General features: G+C 42.2%; 1 protein-coding gene across 2 annotated transcripts; it reads right to left on the reverse strand.

Moving 5' to 3' along the window:
• Positions 1–1614: 1614 nt before the first annotated feature.
• On the reverse strand, positions 1615–19145 carry HSDL2 (hydroxysteroid dehydrogenase like 2). Of its 2 annotated transcripts, none has more exons than XM_051789414.1 (11): positions 18999–19145; positions 16076–16239; positions 15568–15666; positions 15327–15441; positions 11473–11576; positions 10478–10576; positions 4945–5139; positions 4373–4444; positions 2940–3089; positions 2367–2495; positions 1615–1925 (listed from the first exon to the last, which is right to left on the reverse strand). In XM_051789414.1, exons 1-11 carry the CDS (start codon positions 19058–19060, stop codon positions 1813–1815), a joined length of 1302 nt encoding a protein of 433 aa, XP_051645374.1. In that variant the 5' UTR covers positions 19061–19145; the 3' UTR covers positions 1615–1812. The 2 variants fall into 2 exon arrangements, with proteins under 2 accessions (XP_051645374.1, XP_051645375.1); XM_051789415.1 differs by lacking the exon at positions 18999–19145 and adding an exon at positions 18211–18370.
• Positions 19146–19687: the final 542 nt, after the last annotated feature.

Raw genomic sequence — 19687 nt, forward strand, 5'->3', positions numbered from 1 at the left:
AGAACTGTGCAGGCAGTGTTCTGGGATCACCAGGTAAGGTCAGCAGTCAGGGACAGAGCAATGACCAACTCAGACACCAGGATAGAGGTGGGAAGCAGACATTGCTCAGTGGAGACTGAAACCTTTGGGGGCAGCCCCCTAGGTCTGGCAGCACTGGCAGCAGGGCAGGGGCAGCAGTTAGGGCTGGGCAGCAGGCACACAGACATTGAAGAGAGCTGGCCATGCTGGTGGCTCAGCTGAGCAGAGCTGGCTGCCTGGCAGGGATGAATGTGCTGCTGAGCACAGCCCGGTGTGGGCGCTGGACTGGGAACAGTCACACAGCCTGGCACTGCCGCCCCCTCTGACTGGGGCAGCCCTTGGCTCCCATGCTACCATGTTGCCCAGTGTGCTGTAAGCCACCCCCTCCATTCCTCCCTCCCTCAATAGCCCCAGCCCATTGTGCCTGGTGAGAAAGAAACCTATCTTATTGTTTTTCAAGATCCCCGAGACTGCAAGGTAGAGGTGAATTTGACAGGTTTTTTCTTTATTACCAGAATTCAACTGCCTTACTAAGTATCTGAAGGGAGGGTGCCAAGAGCATGGAGCCAGGCTCTGCTTGGTGGTGCCAAGCAATACAAGAGGCAGCAAGCAGAAACTGATACACAGGAAGTTCCACCTGAATATGAGGAAGAACTTCCTTACTTTGCAGGTGACCATGCACTGGAAGAGATTGCCCAAAGAGGTTGTGGACTCCCCCTCGCTGGAGATACCCAAGAACCATCTGGACACAATCCTGTGCCATGTGCTCTGGGATGACCCTACTTGAATAGGGAGGTTGGACCAGATGACTCCACCAGTGGTCCCTTCCAACCTGACCCATTCTGTGACTCCTTGAACTGTGATGAAAGCAATACAGATGTGACCTTCACAGTACAGGTCATAAGCAATTTTAGACAGGCACATGCTTTAAAAACTTGTAAACTATTGTGCTGCCAAGTGGATTAAAAAATAAATCCTAAGTCTTGCAAGCTTCTCAGCTTGCTTAGAAGAGAAAATGTTCCAAATTCTGGGCAGTTCTTCAGGCGACAATGAATAAACAGCTTAAGAGGTTGGTCCATCTGGCTTTTCATATGCTGTCACATGAAGTTGCAGTCCATGTGTGCACTTGTGAACTTACAGAGTGGCAACATTCATGCTTTTCCTACAGAGCTTCAATCTTTACCAGCCAAATAAAGGAAGGGGAAGTGGCTGCCTCCAGTGATGTAGTGGGCATAGGGGAAGAGAGAAAGCACACGAGTGTGAGCGTGTGCAAATGCACCTCCGCACAAAAAGAAAACTGGCTTATCATTCAGTATGTCTGTGCAGCCTAACTGAGTGCAATAGAACTCATGTAGGTAATAAACCTGGGAAAGAAAAAAAATTCGGGATGCCAATTTACCAGGTATAATTAAGGCACTGCAAAACTGACCGTATTGCTTCCAATTAGCACTTCTAGCACAGATCTGCAGGGTGACATTTGCTCTCCCCACCTCTTTCATAGGAAATGTGTACAAGCAACTATGCAGGAAAAAACTCACTTCAGATCACTTACATTGATCCAGAGGAGCAGAAGTAAAGAAAACATCTGCAACCTAATAAGTGTATTCTTGAGAAGCAATTAGTTTAATCACAAACACTTTCTTCCCTTAATCAGATGGAGTTACCTCTCCTACAAAAACCTCACATTTTATCCATATTTCTTATATTGCATCAGAGAAAAATGAGGACTACAAATTAAAAACAGTATTGCAGTTATATATGAAAGGCCACTGTTCTTCTAGCAAGGGTTTCCCCTTACAGTTTAGAGTTAAGCTGTGTAAGCAACTTCTCGAGCTTCATTGCTAGTGCCATATTTCCTTTAATCTTTAATTTTCCTGACATGAAGGCCATAGTTGGCTTTAGTTTACCTAAAAAGAAGAAATAGAACCATCAGAAAATTAAAGGAATGGGAGACAGCCTGTGCGCAAGAAAATATAATGCCACAACAGCGAGACCTAGCAATTATATTGCTACCAAGTCCTCCTGTAAAAGCAGTGCACATTTAGGAAACACTGCGTAGAGATGTGCAGAACACAAATACAACACATTGACTGGATTCTTTCTGAAGCTACGCTGGCTGCTAAAATGTCAATACCTGGTTAACAAAAGAAGAGTAAGCTTTTGTTCTCTTCCTGTTCACAAAACACAGGAGTCCAGAAAAATGCAAGCACTTCTGGCCTGTACTTTCTCCTGAGCCACAAAAAGCTGAAAGCTCCTCCATCCCAGATCAGAAAGCAAGCTGCCAGTCTCCTCCCCCATCAGCAGAAGGTTTTCTGGGCACCAGTCTGACAAAGGCCTTTGTCCCTCACCTGTGAACATTTTCACAAAGTCAGCACTCGACATGCTCATAACCACATCAGCTGTCCCAGGGGGCTTTCCAAAGCCAGTGCTCCCACCCTTGTTCTTCAGGTCGATATACCACGTGCCTCCACCGTCACCTGCACAGAGAATGAAGAGAGGTGACGAGGCAGCAAAGGCAGCAAAGGTGCTCTGCCCTCCTCCCATTTGGGGGCAGCCAAAGCCAACCCCTGGCAGGTGACCCCAGCCCCATGTGCCCATGTGGGTACACGGGCAGGAGAGCCCAAAGGCTGCCCTTCGCTCACAGACCTGGAGGCAGCGGGTGTTTCAAGGAGACCCTGGGAGCACCCCTGCCTGTCCTCACGCCAACCCTGTGAGGGAGGGCAGTGACAAAGTGACAAAGGCTCCGCCCATGGCAGGAGTGGCAGCAGCTCCCTGTGCCTGCTGGAGGTCCTGAGAAGGAGCATCACAGCAGAACAGGAGAGGAGCTGCTCTGTTACCGCATCCGCTTGAAAAGGTGAGTGCTTCTGTTTGAAATCACTGAGTGATTTTGCTAGGGAAGGTTTCACATTTGATGCTCTTACCAGATAATTCAAACTGAAAGACGCCCTGAGTACTTCTCACGTTCTCTTCCGTCATGGCCCCCTGAATAACTCTGAATGTTTCTGCAACAGGCCCGGATGGCTTGGCTGGAGCAGATTCTGTCTTCTCCTCTTTCAGTGCTTGGGCAGCACCTACAAGAAAGATTATTTTTCCTTTCAAATGAAAACCACTTTAAAAATGAATGGAGAAATATGCATTGAGAGCTCCATTTGAAAAGATTTAAGCTTCAAAGCAGAGTAAATGATTATGTTCCCATTTTAGTATTTACACCCATAAAGGATGCTTTCTGCACCTAGGATCTGAATAGGTGTAGAGCATTACAGGTAATTCTGAAATATATTTCACTTCCTAATATGTCAAAAGAAAAGTGGAAATAAAACGACAGCAAAATTCTTACTGTTCTCAGTTCATTACAAATGCTTACACAGCAGTTTTTTAATGTAATCCATATACTCCTGACAACACTAAAAAAAAAAAAGTGTCTTTAATAGCCATCACTTTCATCTCAAAATACTTCTGTCTTGTCTATCTTGTAAAGAACATGTATATTTTCATGAATTCTTCTGCAAAGGCTTCTAAGCCTCAATTTGCTGCTTTGATCAGCATTCTATTGTATGACAGCATTTGCAATTTACAAAGTCAGTCAAGTTGAACAGCCTCTAAAAATGTTGTTGAAACTCTCCTAGGTGTCTTCAATACCAAAAACCAGTTAGGTCTGTTCTGTGAGTCCCAGTATCATGAGGCCCAGGGAACTAACACCATCCATCTCTGGCAGAACAATCCTCCTAGTTCAACAGCTCAAATAGTATTTCCAACAGAAAGGAACTGTTCCAACTTTGCCTTCTCTGCCCTTCTCTTATCCCTATTTCAACACTCCTATGAAACCTGTTCAGCATTCTTAGTTGCCCTCTAACTTGACACACTACAGTTCTGAAAATACGAAACCAAAGCTTTTCTAAAAAAGACTTCTGCATTTCATCTAAGACTTATTTTAATTGTGTAAATTGTGCATGTTTCATCTAAGAAGCCATGGAGGATTTATGTAATGTTCTTTTGTATAAATTTAACAAGGCAAAGGAGATATTCCTGCAAAATGTGCTGTTTGCTATTTAATTTCCAGTGATATTTACATGTGACCTTCTTACTACCACATTCAGATGTTTAAAAAAGGATTTTTCAAAATAATGCACTGACTTTATACCACAAAAGTCCTGCAGGAGGTAGGATTTTTTTCTCTAGTTTTTAGTACAGAGTTACTTCCATAAATATTACCCTCCAAATGAGAAAAGGGTTTCTGCTAAATACCTTGAGTGAAGTCCAAACTCTTAGGAGAAAAAAGAAAAACAACTTGAAATAGAGAGGGCACTCATTATTGTCAGAAATTACGGACTTGTACACACAGTGCTTTCCCTACCATATCCTTTTTGTTTCACAGCTGTAGTGTCAATCTCAACATCCAAGAAGAAGTCAGGTATCAGAGGGTGACCTAAGAGGAAGGAAAAACGTAATAATAAATCCAAGTAAAGTTGGACAGAAGGAATCAATTTCATATGAAATTACAGCCAAGTCTATAAGTAAATAAACTACAACTTGAAGGAAAAAACATAGCATGAAATAACATGTTTAGAGTTTTGTTCCTTTAAAATCTGACCTAGAGGGCTTTTAAAGTTGCAATGAAGAACATTTGAAGAAGCAAAAAAATAAAAATCTATCTCACTAGCTGTTAAATATTAATACATACATCTACAATGCAGGCAGATTTTTTTTTCATTAAAGAATTTCTTAATATAATTTAATAGGCATTTGATTATTAGACTCCCAGTGGACGCGTATGTGCGTTCCGGGAAGGCATGTCCTCAAAGCTGAGGCAAAGCAACTTTTTTACAGACTAATGTAAGAGCCCCTGGAAAGAAAACTATATTAATATTCTCCATATGTCCTCCCCTCCTTCCTGAACTTACTTCTCATCTTAAAGGTCTCTTTTACCTGGTGCAATTGCATAGACATCAAAATCCTTAACTCCCTCTTCTCGCAGCAGAACTTCATCAATAATGAAATTTCCAGTGAAACTCTTTGGTTTTGTTAAAATGCAGTATGCAGCATCTGCCAGGATATCTGTTTTCCTGCACTGTTTTTCTATTCCAGCTCCTCCCAGCATATCCATAGCAGCTGTATGTATGGCTAGAAAGTTTGAACAGTAAGGAAACAAAGCTTAAACATTGATGACGTGGAATTCCCATTTCTCTCGCAAGTATACAAACTTAATTTTCTTTTCATGCAAAAGGAAACTGTAGGAAGACAAAAGCTATGAAATACTCCCAACCAACAAATAACTCTTTACAAGCAACAGTGAAAACTAGGAAACTACTAAAGGAATCAAAAAGGGCAGAATGTTTTATGAGATTCACATCCCCCTATCTATTTATCAGTGGTCACCCCACCCCGCCCCCTCTGGATTTCGAGGGTTATTCAGGTCATGAAAAACTAACAGGATAACTATTTTCCTCAAAGTGAATGTGTGATACCTGAGTCATTAAGAGGTATTCCCTATGATGATTATTACACTGAAAATCTCGATGATTAATTTTAGCCTTTTGATAACTCCCATGAGAAAGACATTAAGCTCTTAGCGTCCAAAGCAGGGCAGCGAGGATGGTGAAGGGCAGCTGAGGTCACTTGGTCTGTTCAGCCTGGAGGAGACTGAGGGGAGACCTCATTACAGTCTACAACGTCCTTGTGAGGGGAAGAGGAGGGGCAGGCACTGATCTCTTCTTTGTGGTGACCAGTGACGGGACCCGAGGGAATGTCAGGGGAGGTTAGGTTGGATGTTAGAAAAGGCTTCTTCACCCAGAGGGTGGTTGAACACTGGAACAGGATCCCCAGGGGCAAGCACCACAGCACCAAGCCTGACAGAGTTCAAGATACTCTCAGGCACATGGTGTGATTCTTGGGGATGGTCCTGTGCACGGTTAAGAGTTGGACTTGATGACCCTTGTGAGTCCCTTCCAACTCAGCACATTCTGTGATTCTGTGATACTAAAGGGTTTCTCCAAAGTTAATGAGAAACCAAATAGCAAAACCTCAAACAACTTGTTCAAGATTTCACAGAAAGGCTGTGTTAGACCCAAGAATAAAATTCACATCTCCTAAGCTTCTGGTTCTTATATTAACCAATTCTGCTACTTCTGCACCATTCCATTAATTTTGTTTATGCCTCCCCCAGGGGAGCTATTAACACTATGGTATGTTGCAGTCCAAGTCTGTGATTTGCTCTTCCAGGCTGAGGTATCCATTCCATTTTTCTTTCATCCTATTCCACAGAAAGGATGTAGTGTTGTAGTGTTCTACACTTGCCATGTTACTTTTTTCCCCTCATACAGTTCTGCTTTTTTCCATCTGCTTTTTAAGACTCAACACTCTACCCTCAAGTTTTGGGACAGACTTGAAAATCCTTTCCTACATCTGGGACAGAAGAGCATGGAAGCAGAACAATAAACTTGATTTTACATCACTTTTTTCCTCCTTTCAGTGCCTCCATTCCACACAAAGTAAGAGCAATTTTGATGCAGAAATGATGCCAACATTTCTTAATGAGCAAAAAATAGGCACTGTGCAGGACATATCTATCTGAGCTGCATCATTCACCTTCCAAAGTAGGAACTGGGAAAACGGAAAAAAGTCTTCAGTGCTGGCCAGAGAACTGTCCAAGTGTTTTCTAGGAAAGTGCAAAGGTATGTAGATGTTCTTGTTGACCCCCTTATTTTACTCTTCTCTGGTCAGGATTAGTCCCTAGGTTTCATTTACCTTTAACCAACCTCAGCCTCTCTTTTTTTAAAATCAAGTGAATTGCTATAAATACACATTTAAATAAAAAGTGACAAATAGATATACTGTACATATATGTAGGTATCCCTAAGTCTTTTTCTCATCTTTAAGAATAGAAAATAAATTTGCCTTTCCTTAGTCCTTTGAAATGCTATCTGCCCTGCATGACTTTTTTTTTTTTTTAATAACTACCAAAAGCTCAGAGGATATTTCTGTCAAATACTCTGATGAAATTTACTGGCTTCTGTTGACCCGAATATATTCCATTATTCTGACAATTCATTAAGCCACTCACTTTTCCTGGCCCACATTTCTACCACTTCTCTGTTAGTGTCAACTATTATTCTTCTGAGCACAGTCAGCCTATTGCATAGACTAAAGCAAAAAGGTCTCAAACAGTAGTCTGACTGCACATTGTTAAAGTCATTTCACATAAAGTGATGCTGGTTTTCTTCTAATGCACATGAAGAGACTTCCAGTTTTGTCACAGGACACCTCTATTATTCCTCTGCACTCTTTGTGATGGGATTGCCCTTCTGAAAGGCATTCTCTTTCACTTTTAGATAAATGGAGAGCTCTTGGCATCTTATTACCAGCATACTGTCACATGTAAATGAACAGATCCAGGCATCCATACTAACACTGAGGTTAAACACATTTGTATGAAATTATAGTGGATTTCTAAACTAAGTACTTTGCAACTTATTTTAGATATGGTGGAAGTCTGTAACACTATCTCTCTGGATGACCACAAGAAAGTAGTTAACTTTCTCACTTTTGGAAGAGAAACCTCTCGAAAGAGTATTTTTAGTACTAGAGAATTCACACATTATCCTCCTTTATACTTGAGGACACACTGGTTTTCCTGGAGGCATCACTGATTTATACAAACTTTGAGAGCTCATCCAGTGTTTCTAACAGCCTTAAGATGAATGAGCAAGAATGGATTCATCAAATAAAAAGCTCCTTTGCATACCTTGAATTCTACAGAAAGCCTAATTACTTTTTTTAAATACTTTGCAGCATTTCCCAGATAGAAATCTTCATTTAGAAAAGCATTTATTAGAATAGATAACATTTTCATTTGTAAATTGAATCTTCCTGCACTTCCAAGCCTCATGTACTACAGGATGCTGTGGGGAACAGGTATTAGCTTCACTCCTTAACAAGTGGCAGTTCCTGCAGTGTTCTCCTCTAACTTATTTTCGCAGGTACAGATGTGTTACCAAGGACACAGTGGCACTGCAACGCACAAGAGAAAGACAGATATGGCTTTCTTTGGTTTGGGTTTCCTACTTCACCCCCATAAGAATGTCAGATTTTGCAGAAGTTTACTTAATGCCATCTAGACATTCTTTAATAACAGACCACATCTGAGACACTGGTACTGTTTGGAGTGCTGCAGTATATGCAAACATGAGAAAGAAATAATGTATCCAAATATGCAACATAAGACTTAATGTAACTTCTGCTTATGAAGTTAGCCATCCCTCTGAAAAAATTTCCATTGTGAGCAGGTGGTGAAATTCTGACAGGTCCTTTTTTCCCTCGCCATGAAAAATAGGAGGCCAAATTATGATTCAGATGGGTGGGGGAAAACAGCTACATTGCAAAATAGACTTAGTATAACCAGCTGGTCTCTGCAGAAAAAAATTCTTTAGCTTTCAATGGTATGTTGGGACCCATAAAGGCACGAACTCATTTCCACCATATTATTAGTGGATGTTTATTCCACCATATCCAGAATCAGAAAGAAGGTGTTGGAAAATCAGAAAGCTGTGGAGGGGGCACATTATGTGCCTATGCAGAATGTAAATATGTGCACTTACAAGACACCCGTAATCTTGTAACATCTTTTGCACGAAAAAATAAGTTAAATTAGTAGTGTTGTCTGCAGCTTCATACCATGTCTCTGTCTGAACGACATACTGTGGATTAATTCCTTTACTGTCCCTAGCTCTCACAGACAACATACATTGTTTGATCAGTCAGTGACCGTAAAAAACCCACACAATAGTAGGTAAAAGGTCACCTCTGTTAATGAAAAACCAAATTACTCCCCCCCACAGGATTCTGAGGAGATATAAAACCCATTTAGCAGTGGCATTTTAAAGACAAGACAGGGGGATGGGTGTGAGGTCTAGGGAGCTACAGACTTCAAGAATCAAGTTTCATGCTCTGTTCTAGATCCCACAGATCCTCAGAAATCTTTGCTGAAACTTTTCTGAGGTTTTCCTGGAGCACTCAAAAAGCAAGTATGCGGAAACAAGTTCATATTTCTTCTAACTGCCTCAGAAATAAAAAAATACAACACAAACCTGAAACCTGAAAGGTGAGCTTTGACTCCACTGGAAGGCAATTCAGACACAGGTAGTTGCCTTCAGTACATCAAAAATGAAGACCTTATCCTCTTCAAAACAGTACAGGTTTTGTGATGATATAATTATCATGAACAATATAACTGTAATTCAAAAAAGGTCTATCCCTTCCCAAAATATTTCTATAGGTAAAACTTATAGAGTGAGAAGAATTATGAAACATCCATTTACTGGGAGAATTTAAGATGCAAGCATACAGACCAATGAAAAACAACCAAGTCTGTCAGACACACTAACCCAAGTGTCCAATTGATTATCACCTATTTTAGCTAAGACACTCAGGTGATTTTGTCTGAAATATTTAAGTTTTGCTCATATTTCTCACTTTAGAGAAAGCAGATCAGAGAGTTCCAGTTCGCACTACAAGTAAAAAGAGGCCTGCAACTCCTAACGTGAAAACATTGAAAAGTGCCTGTGTACAAATACTTCTTACACTAGAGCACCATCCTCAAAAGAGGATTTTGGTTCATATTTTTTACTCTTCTTGCTTCTTCCCTCCCTGCACTAGGTTAAGGAAATAGACACTGCTGTTGTAATGTTTCCTAACACAATGATGGGGCTTACACCACTAAAGGGCAGGATTACCCTCTGTCTGGTATTGATTTTAACATCAGTATCACTTCTGCCCACAGATGTATTTGGGGTGAAGAGACTGGCCTCCTTGGCAAACAGCTGGCCAAATCTTGAACAGCAGCCCTGACCCCCACAGACTCACAGAAAATAAACTGATGTTAACACAGTGTGGGAGCACTGAGTTGCTTTTCTTCCACAGAGCTCTCTAATTTCCTGTAACTTGCAATCACATAGTTCTGTGAACAACTTTTCACAGAACTTCACTGTGCCAAAATTTCTAGGAACAGGGTTTTTTAAACTACTTCTGCGTTCACAGAGGTATCTATCTTGTCAGTTCCATGTGAACTCTGGCAATTTAACTAGCAGGAATTCTAAAGAGTACAACATATACAGATGCTCAATATCTGCTAATGAAAGCACACTAATACTTTTATGATTCTGTCCAAACCAAAACTCTGGGTGCATGAGAAAAAGTACAGACAAGCCAAATCTATACGCATGCTTTAACCAGCTGAAGGAGTTGAATGGGTTGCAAACTAGCTGAAGATGAGTTTAGATCAAAGTGGCAATGGTCTAGTGAGAACTAGGAATGAAGACCAGCACCCGTGCAGGATGAACCAAAATGATATAAAAGAACCACTAATTCTCCTGAATCAATTCCAGAAGAAGTCTGAAGTATATTAAATGTCAAATAAAGTCTGAAGTATATTAAATGTCAAAACACAGAAAGTCAAAAAATTCACCTGTTTTAGGCCATAAAGCATTGACAGCAACTTCTCCTCTAAATTCTTCTGCCATTCCCAAGACGCACATGGACATCCCATATTTAGAAATGGTATAAGCTAAGACAAGAAGTGTAAAAAAGATAAAAGTTTACACTCTATCAATATAACTATCAAGGAAAGGTAAAAAAGGTAATAGATTCATAAGGAAAAAGAAGGTTTTTGAGACAAAACAGTACCTTCCTAGAGTCAGAATCTCTCCCTTCTCTCTGCCACCCCTGTCAGATATAGACTGTAGACTGTCATCTTTTCACTACGATAAAACGAGAGCTACACACATTTTGCCAAAAATAATGACTGAAGCCTGGCTGTATGGTGTTTTTGTCATGCTTTTCATACACAGAACACTGACAAGAGTGCTCGATTTTTTCATGAGGCCTAAGGCATACAAGCTGGTAATGACCAAACTGTGTCCTATAGAAAACAAAAAAGGCAGGGAGCAGGAATTTTAAATCATTGTCATCTGTCTACTTGGAGAAGTGAAACTTTTTCTGGGAAAGAACTGGAACTTCCTGGAGTTTAATATGACAAGTGTCCAAAACGGAAAGTTTTTCCACAGTTTTAAAATGAGCAACACTAACCTCAAGATAACATGGAGTTCTTTCCCACCTCAAAACTAATTTCCCTATTAAAAGACAACATGGAGCTTTATCCATAGTAAAACAAACGTGAGGCTGAATCAGTAAGAAAACAGATTTTGGGTTTCAGTCTCTATTTGGAGTAGAAGATTTTCTGTAGTCTTAACAATTCCCATGAAAAAGCACAGACTCTTACCTTGAAAACATAAAGAATATATGAGGCCATGAAACCTGCGCTACATTTTCCCACAAAACAATTTCTTCCAGTGCCAGTCTGTATACAGTGCTAAAGATACAAGATCTGGCACTCCTGCACATTTCACCAGCTGCTTACATGGTTCTCAAAAAATAGCAACAAAGGCTCTGAATGCTACTCACCACAATGATTTTTGAACCATATGGGATTCAGATTCATAGGTGGGCTAAGGTTCAGGATATGGGGGTTCTTACTCTTCCTCAAGTGGGGAAGGCATGCTTTAGATCTGAAAGATTGATTCAGATATATCAGTCTCCTCTTATTTTATGGACCACCTATAATTACAGTAAAAACCATACTAGCAGACCAGTACTTTCATGACAGTAAAAGACTTAGCTGAGACCCTCTTCTTGTATCAAGTACTTAACTGATATAAAGAACAACAAAAAAATATCTGTTCCAGATCACTTATCTCAGGCCTAGCATTCATTCATGCAAACTGACCACATACTCCAAACAGTGCATCAGCACCAAATGACGCTGATTTTCCAGATGGTCAGAAGCCATAAATCTCCTTGTAATAGTTCTGGTAGAAGCAACAAAACACTATAAGGCAATAAGCAAAATTAACTGTGCAGAGCATCATTTAGTAACAAATACATTGTCTTTTGAACCCATACCTACTTGTTCTTTAAAACCAGGCTGAAGACATACTATTGCAGAGTGGAAAGCTATTATGAATATTCCAGGCAAAACTGAAAATCCGTTCTCTGCTTAGAGAATTCTCCTTTGAATTTACACATCTGTAAATCATAACTTTTACTTTATAGAAACTGTCACATGACTTCATTTCTAGCACTAGGATACATGTTTGCATTTGACCTCTGCTTGAGAATTTTTAATCAAGCTTCATAAGGCAAAGTTTGACCAGCAGTTCCATACTCAGCCACCCTGGTCTCTTGCCTTCCTTGCCCGATTCCTTTCACCTGGGGATCCCTAGCTCATCCATTCAGAGATTTATCCAGGTGAAATCCCACATGACTGGAAAAAGGGAAACATTGCATCTGTCTTAAAAAAGGGTAGAAAGGAGGACTGGGAATTACTGACGTGTCAGTCTCACCTCTGTGCCTGGGAAACAGATCCTCCTAAAAGCTATGCTAAGGCACATGGAGGACAGGGAGGTGATTTGGGACAGCCAGCACGGCTTCACCAAGGACAAGTCTTGCCTGACCAACCTAGTGGCTTTCTATGGTGGAGTGACTACATCAGCGGACAAGGGAAGGGCTAGAGATGTCATTTATCTGGACTTCTCTAAAGCTTTACACATGGTTCCTCTTAACAGTCTTCTCTCTAAACTGGAGAGAAAAGGATTTGATGGGTGGACTGTTCAGTGGATAAGGAATTGGTTGGGTGGTCATGTCCAGGGGGTAGTGGTCAATGGCTCCGAGTCATGATGGACATCAGTGATGAGGGGTGTCCCTCCGGTTGGTATTCAGACCAGCACTATTCCATGGCTTCATTAATGACACAGACAAAGGGATCAAGTGCACCCTCAGCAAATTTGATGACGACATCAAGCTCAGTGGTGCGGTTGCCATACCTGAAGGACAGGATGCCATCCAGAGGGAGCTGGTCAAGCTCTAGAAGTGGGCCCATGGGAATCTCATGAACCTTAAAAAGATCGAGTGCAAGGAGCTGCACCGGGGCTAGGGCAACCCTAGGTATCAGCAAAGGCCAGGGATGAACAAATTGAGAGCAGCCCTGCCAAGAAGGACTTGGGGTGCTGGTGGATGAGACGCTGAACATGACCCAGCAATGTGCACCTGCACTCCTGAAAGCCAGTCATGTTCTGGGCTTCATAAAAGGTATGTGTCCAGCAGGCTGAGGGAGGGGATTCTGCCCCTCTGCTCTGCTCTAGTGAGTTCCCACCTGGAATCCTGCATCCAGCTCTGGGGCCCCCAACACAAGAAGGACGTTGATCTGTTGAGGCAAGTCCAAAGGAGGGCCACCAAGATGGTCAGAGGGAAGGAACACCAAGGACAGGCTGAGAGAGTTCGGGTTATTCAGCCTGGAGAAGAGAAGGCTCTGGGCTGATCTTACTGCAGACTTCCAGTACATAAAGGGGTCTACAAGGAGGTTGGAGATCAGACTTTCTACAAGGGCATGGAGTGATAGAACTAGGAGGAATGGCTTTAAATTCAAAGCAGATGGGTTTAGATTAGATATTAGGAAGAAATACTTTACTGTGAAGGTGGTGAGGCACTGGAACAGGTTGCCTAAGAAGATGTAGATTCCCCATCCCTTGAAGTGTTCAAGGTCAGGCTGGATGGAGCTCTGAGCCTGGTCTAGTGGGAGATGTCACTGCCTGTGGTGGGGGCTTGGAACTACATGATCTTTAAGGTCCCTTCCAACTCAATCTATTCTATGATTCAATGATTCCATGATTCTATGTCAACAAGTACACTCTGTAAGATGGGACATCTTCCCGACGTCCTCCACAGGGAAAAAAAATCCACACCCCTTTTTTTTAACCATTGTAATTTTCTGAACATTACACTGAAAACAGATCTCTACAAATTAGAAACAGAATCAAAATACAAAGCAAGGGGAAGAAAGGGCAGAAATGCTTGACTAGGTTTTCTTAATTGAGAGTTACAAAAGCAATGAAGAAGACCATTCCCCTTGAGAGGCATTAATCTTTCATACAGTCTTTCATTTGCAGCACACAGAACCTGCTTTTTGATCTTTTCAAGGCAGAATAGGACCAAAACCAAAGATGACTTTAAGAATTCCCCATTTGGAATACCTAGATGTAACACCAAGAAAATGATTGTCGCTAGTGGGTAGAGAGGAAGAGATGGAACTTGCCATTCGATACAGTGGAATCCATTCAGAGATTTATCCAAAGACACACATAGAGGATTTTATGGAATGTCAAACTCCAAACTCAATTTTCCTTTTTGAGCACAGAAGCACAGCCTATCAAAAGTATATGTCACCAAATGAAAGCACAGAAATGCCACTCTGAAAGCAGAGTCTTTCTTTCTTCCATCCTCTTTCTCTCTCCATGCTGAGCACGTCTCTCTAATTCAGAAAGCTGCTACTTACGTGTTTTTACGCTATTTAAATAGCAAATTTGTTCACTTACTCTTAGCAAAATGACATTAATGCATATAATCATAATATCTGATAACCAGATTCATCTGCACAAAACCAGACACTATTCTAGACTGGAGGGTTGGACTAGATGACCTCTAAAGGTCCCTTCCAACCCAAACTATTCTATGATTCTGTGATAATACTTTGATAAGAAACCTTCTGATCACATCAGGCAACAATTTAATTTGAGAATCTGCATCATCCTAAGGGCTTTTTTCTTAAATTCTGTCAAAATCAAGGCCTTCTTTTTAAGACAGAGCTCTAAATGACTTCCTGTACATGAAAAGATGATCCAACCCACTGAATCCACCTCCAAAAATGCACAAAATAAGGACCAGAGAAATAGTGAAATCAAATCTTGGTTGATTTAAATAAATGATAGAACTGATAAGTCAAAAGTAGGTGGAGAACACTTTAGATCATTAAGTTAGATATCTTTAACGTTTCTCTTTTAGCTATGGTATGTTATATAACGTGTCTAAATATTAAAAGCTTATGAGGAGGAAACTGACAAATAAGATATTGCACCCGATATATGCAAAGATTTAGTCATTTTGCTTGAAATGAAAGAGCATCAGCATTTTGCAAAGCCAAGCTGGAGCTCCATTTGAAACAAACTAGTTTCTTCTTCCAACATGCATGGAGATGCTTGTGAACACTTAATGACTACAGTAATAAGGTTCCTGTTTACTTCAACTTGCAATTAATTCTTACAAATATTAATTTCAAACAGTTGACCAATAACACTGTGAGCACATGTAGAATAATTACACTCCAACTCTAGGTCAGCAGTACAACTACAAAATTTCTCAGAAAAACTGAGAAAAACATCATACATTCTGTTACAATTACTCTGATTCCTTCACTCAGCACTTACGTAAGGTAGGTTCCTCGTACATTGACATCCATCATAAGATTGACCTTCTTCGTTGCTGTTTCCAAAGTGCCAGTCAAAGAGATGGCGCTTGCATTGTTCACCAGAATGTCAATCCCTGGTTTAAAAATAAGTCGTTTCACATTAACATTTAAAGACAAAAAGCCCAAGTAAGGCAGCTGTTCTCTTCTCTTTTTGTTTGAACAATCTGCCTGTTCACGTCTCCCCCACACTATTAACATACCTCCAAAAGTCTTCACAGCTTTCTCCACGGCACTAATAATTTGCTCTTCTTCCCTCACATTAACAACGCAGGGCAAAGCCTTTCCTCCAGCCGCTTCAACTGTACAATTAAAAAATTAAACATTTAAAAATTTGCTCTCAGATGGCACAAATAAAACGAACCTTCTGAGAATCTCTGATGCAACGACATGCTTCAAGAAGGCACTGAAAATCATACTCTCAAATCGTGACCTCTTTATGTGTTGTATAAAGAACAGGGAAGCCAAAATCAAATCTTAACACTGTGAATGTGTATTTCATACATCTCAAGTAACATGGCATTTTTACATTTATATACACATACATCTTCATTACAGTAACATTACAGCATTCCTGAGAGGTCAGAGAAGCACTAAGCTTATTTAAGTAAAGGTAAACTGGAATATCTATGCATTTTTCCACTCAGGTATGACAATTAAGCTTAGACCCAGCCTAGCACCTGAAACCGACTTTCATTTTTTAAAACTCACTTTCTTCTGCAGCGGTGTAGATAGTCCCTGGAAGAGTAGGATGGGGCTCAGCTGTCTTGGCAGCTATCACAATGTTTGCACCATCCTTAGCAGCTTTCAAAGCAATGGCTTTGCCAATGCCTCGACTTGCGCCTGTGATGAAGAGGGTGCATCCTGCCAGTTTCCTGAAGGTGAAGGGGTAAGTGGAGGGTAAAGAGGAGAACAAAGAAAAAGGTGTAAATCATTGACTTTTATCACTCTCTAAGCGGAAAAAGTAATTAGCGCAGTCTCTCAACCAGACAAAAGCTCTCATCATTTTACTAACAAAACAGCCTTCAAGCACAAAAGGGATGGCTACAGCTACAGCAAAGCACCAGTGAACTAAGACCATTCCCCAAGTTTGCAAACATTATAAAGCAAGAAGGTTACAGAGGTCACCCAGTTACATTTCTCCCTCTTTGTAAAATGATCCCACACACTGTTTACAACAGAGCTGCTACATTCTCCAACAGTGGAAAAGGAGTAATTTGTAAAAACGAAATGCCAGTTTCTAAGGAGACAACACACCTACACAGATCTTTGTAATTTACTAGTCACAGTTCTCCATACAAAAAGAACTGCTGTCTCAATGTAGTATAAAGTTTCAAGGCCAGAACCACAATGCCATACGCAAAAACTTTATTTTCAGAAATGGCAATTAATTCTCTTAAATCTTCTATGCTCAACAGTTTTTCAGTAACTGCATTTAATCCAGTGGGTCCTCCAAATGAACAGGTTCAATCAAAACCTCTGGAGAAACACGTTTTAGAATACAGGAAAGATGTCTGGCTGACACAATGTCACTGAATTTTTCAAAAGAGAAATATCAACTCCATTTTAAAGTATATTCAACAATAAAGTTTCTTAGACCACAGGTATTCCATGTGAAGGAATGTGTGTTTCGGTGTTCTGCATAAAGCTCATGCTGCTTTTTGTAACTCTGCAGCAAAAGCAAGAGTTTTTAACTTCAGTTAGAGAATGCATAAAAACTGTGTAATGGTGACTTCACTTTTTGCTTCCATTACAAATATCACACACCAGCCTCCAAGCCTGCATTAGTTTTCCTTTCAGATTGGGCCAGACTTAGTACTGTTTCTCCACATCTGTTTTCAGATGTGGGTTTTTTCCCCTCTAAATCTGAGAACATCCGCCTCTTAAATGCTCTCTAGGAGAGCGTTTGCTTTCCAAAGGCAGAAAACTGGAATGGGGCAGAAAGGGCGAGTGATCTTCCCCTGCAAGGGGGAAGGCATCTATGGCATCCCAGGAAGTCAACAAAGTCCTGCAGATGCCATTTCAAAGAGCTTTCATCTGCAAAATTGAGTTCTAGAAAGGCACATGAAAAAAAAAATCTAAACAGCACAGTGAATCATAAAAATCTGCTGCCAAGAGTCAAGTCACATGCACAATGAGTGAAGTTCGATTCTGCAATATAATCAAACTGTAAAACTCAGTCATGTAAGGCCAGAGTCTGTCTTCTGCCTTTAAACAACCAATGCGAAGTCTGCAGAATCCTCCTTAGTCAGGGAAGAGGTAAATGGGGTCCAGCAAGAGGCAACTTTAGAGGAGAAAGAAGCTGAGGAAAGCTGATGGGGCTTTAAGCCCAGCCAAGGGCAAGACTGGTCCATTCAGAAAGACAAGCAGATGTACCAGAAGACCAGCATGGCTTTGCAGGGAACGTGTAAATCAGCTCCCATAAACATAAGTGTCATTCAGATAGTGGGATTAAAGACAGGTCACAAAGAAGGAAACACAAACATTACCAGCCATATTGGGGTGGTGCCAGGAAAACCAAAGTTCACCTGCAGCTGAGATTTGCGAAAGACACAGGGACTCCTCCTGCTACACTGGCAGTAAAAGCAGGCCCTTTGCTCAATGGGACGGGTGAATGCAAGGCTTTCAACATCCTCTGTCACAATATTTTTGCTTTGTATTTAAGATATGATGATATGATCTGCTTGGGTGCACAAACTAGTAAAAAACTAGCTAGTTGGTCAGGCTTAGAGGTGGTGGTTTTTTAAGTCATACTTGTAAGACTTTGGGTTTATTTCTTAGTTCGCTTAGCAGCCCAATAGTTTGCAAGTTTATAAAGCATGTGCCTGTCCAAAATCGTTTACGACCTGTATTGTGAAGGTTGCATATGTATTGTTTCCATCACGGCTGAATTCTGGAAATAAGACAGAAAATGTTGAATTCATCTCTGTGCCCTGCAGTCCTGGGGATCTTGAAAGACAATAAGATAGGTTCCTTTCCCACAAGGAATGACTGGTAATGCAGAAACCTGCAAGTCACATCAGGGACACTGTTTAGAGCTCATGTAGACCTTAGGATTTTAATGAATAATCCTGTTTATAACATACAGGAACAAATAATAACAATTTATCTTCCTAGCTGTTAGCAGTGTTGGCCTCTGAAAGGCTAAAAGGCAGAAAAGATCCTATACTGGAAAAAAATTTGACTGCCAGGTAAGCAGGTACTGGCTTGGCACAAGACAGGGAAGAATAGTTTTACATGTATAAAGTTACAGATACACTGCCGAATCTACGTTACAGCCCTCCAGTAACTATTTCCACCGCAAAACGCGCCGCTCAAGGGCACTGGCACGAAGCGCTCGCCCCGAGGGTCCCGGGCACCCTCGGCCGGCACAGCCCCCGGGCTGCTCCCCACGGCCGCCGGGACACGGCGTCCTGGGCTACCACCGCCCGCTCCCGGCTGGCCCCGCACCGCGGGGAGGGCAGCACCGCGCACGGGAGCGTCCCGCGAGCCCCCGCGGCGGCCCCAGCCCAGCCCAGCCCAGCCCGCCCCGAGGGCCCTGCGGCGGCCGAGCAGGCGCGGCTGTGCCGGGGCGTCCCCCCGGCCCGGCCCTGCGGAGCGGGGCGCGGGGCCCGGGCCGGACGGGGCACCTTACCCGGTGTTGGGCAGCATGGCGGCGGCGGCGATCCCGCGGGCCGCGCAGCCGCCGCGCCTCATCGGGGCGGAGCGGCCCGGCCGGGGCGGGGGCAGCGCCGCGAACCCCAGCCAGGAGCCGCCGGAGCGGGGTGCGAGCCAGCCTGGGTGTAGAGCGGGCCTATGTGGGATGAAAGGTTGAATCGGGAGGTTTCCCCGCATTCTTTCGTTCTCTGCCGGGTGTATGAAACACACAGGCTTTGGCCTGAACTGTCTTGCGGGTCCCACTCAAATCAGTGGAGGCTTTGCGGCCATCCCACTTTCTGGAGTGCTGTGTCCAGTTCTGGCTCCTCAGGACAAGAAAGAGGGCCCAGCGGAGGGCAACAAAGATGATGAGGGGTCTGGAATATCTCTCTTAAGAGGAGAGGCTGCGGGAGCTGGGTCTGTTTAGTCTGGAGACGACTGAGAGGGGATCTCATTAACGCATATAAATATCTCAAAGGTGGGTGCCAAGAGGATGGTGTCTGACTCTTTTCAGTGGTGCCCAGCAACAGGATGAGGAGTAATGGCCATAAACTAAAACAGAAGAAGTTTCACCTCAACATGAGGAAGAACTTATTTATTTTGAGTGTGGTAGAGTATGGGAAGAGGCTGCTCCAGGGGGAATCCTGGAGTCCTCCTCTGTGGAGAAATTCAAAACCCATTCCTGTG

Source organism: Manacus candei, unplaced genomic scaffold, assembly GCF_025592945.1.
Source record: "Manacus candei isolate 608988 ecotype Guabito, Panama unplaced genomic scaffold, ASM2559294v1 h1tg000027l, whole genome shotgun sequence".
Taxonomy (NCBI): domain Eukaryota; kingdom Metazoa; phylum Chordata; class Aves; order Passeriformes; family Pipridae; genus Manacus; species Manacus candei.

What these genes read in the sequence shown, in the direction of transcription:
- HSDL2 (XM_051789414.1), bottom strand. Translation starts at nt 19,060, where the DNA reads ATGAGGCGCGGCGGCTGCGCGGCCCGCGGGATCGCCGCCGCCGCCATG. An exon ending in CTACACCGCTGCAGAAGAAA is followed by an intron (nt 15,667 to 16,075) that starts GTGAGTTTTAAA and finishes TTAATTGTACAG; the next exon opens with TTGAAGCGGCTGGAGGAAAG. An exon ending in TGTCTATGCAATTGCACCAG is followed by an intron (nt 4,445 to 4,944) that starts GTAAAAGAGACC and finishes CCTTCCTCTTAG; the next exon opens with GTCACCCTCTGATACCTGAC.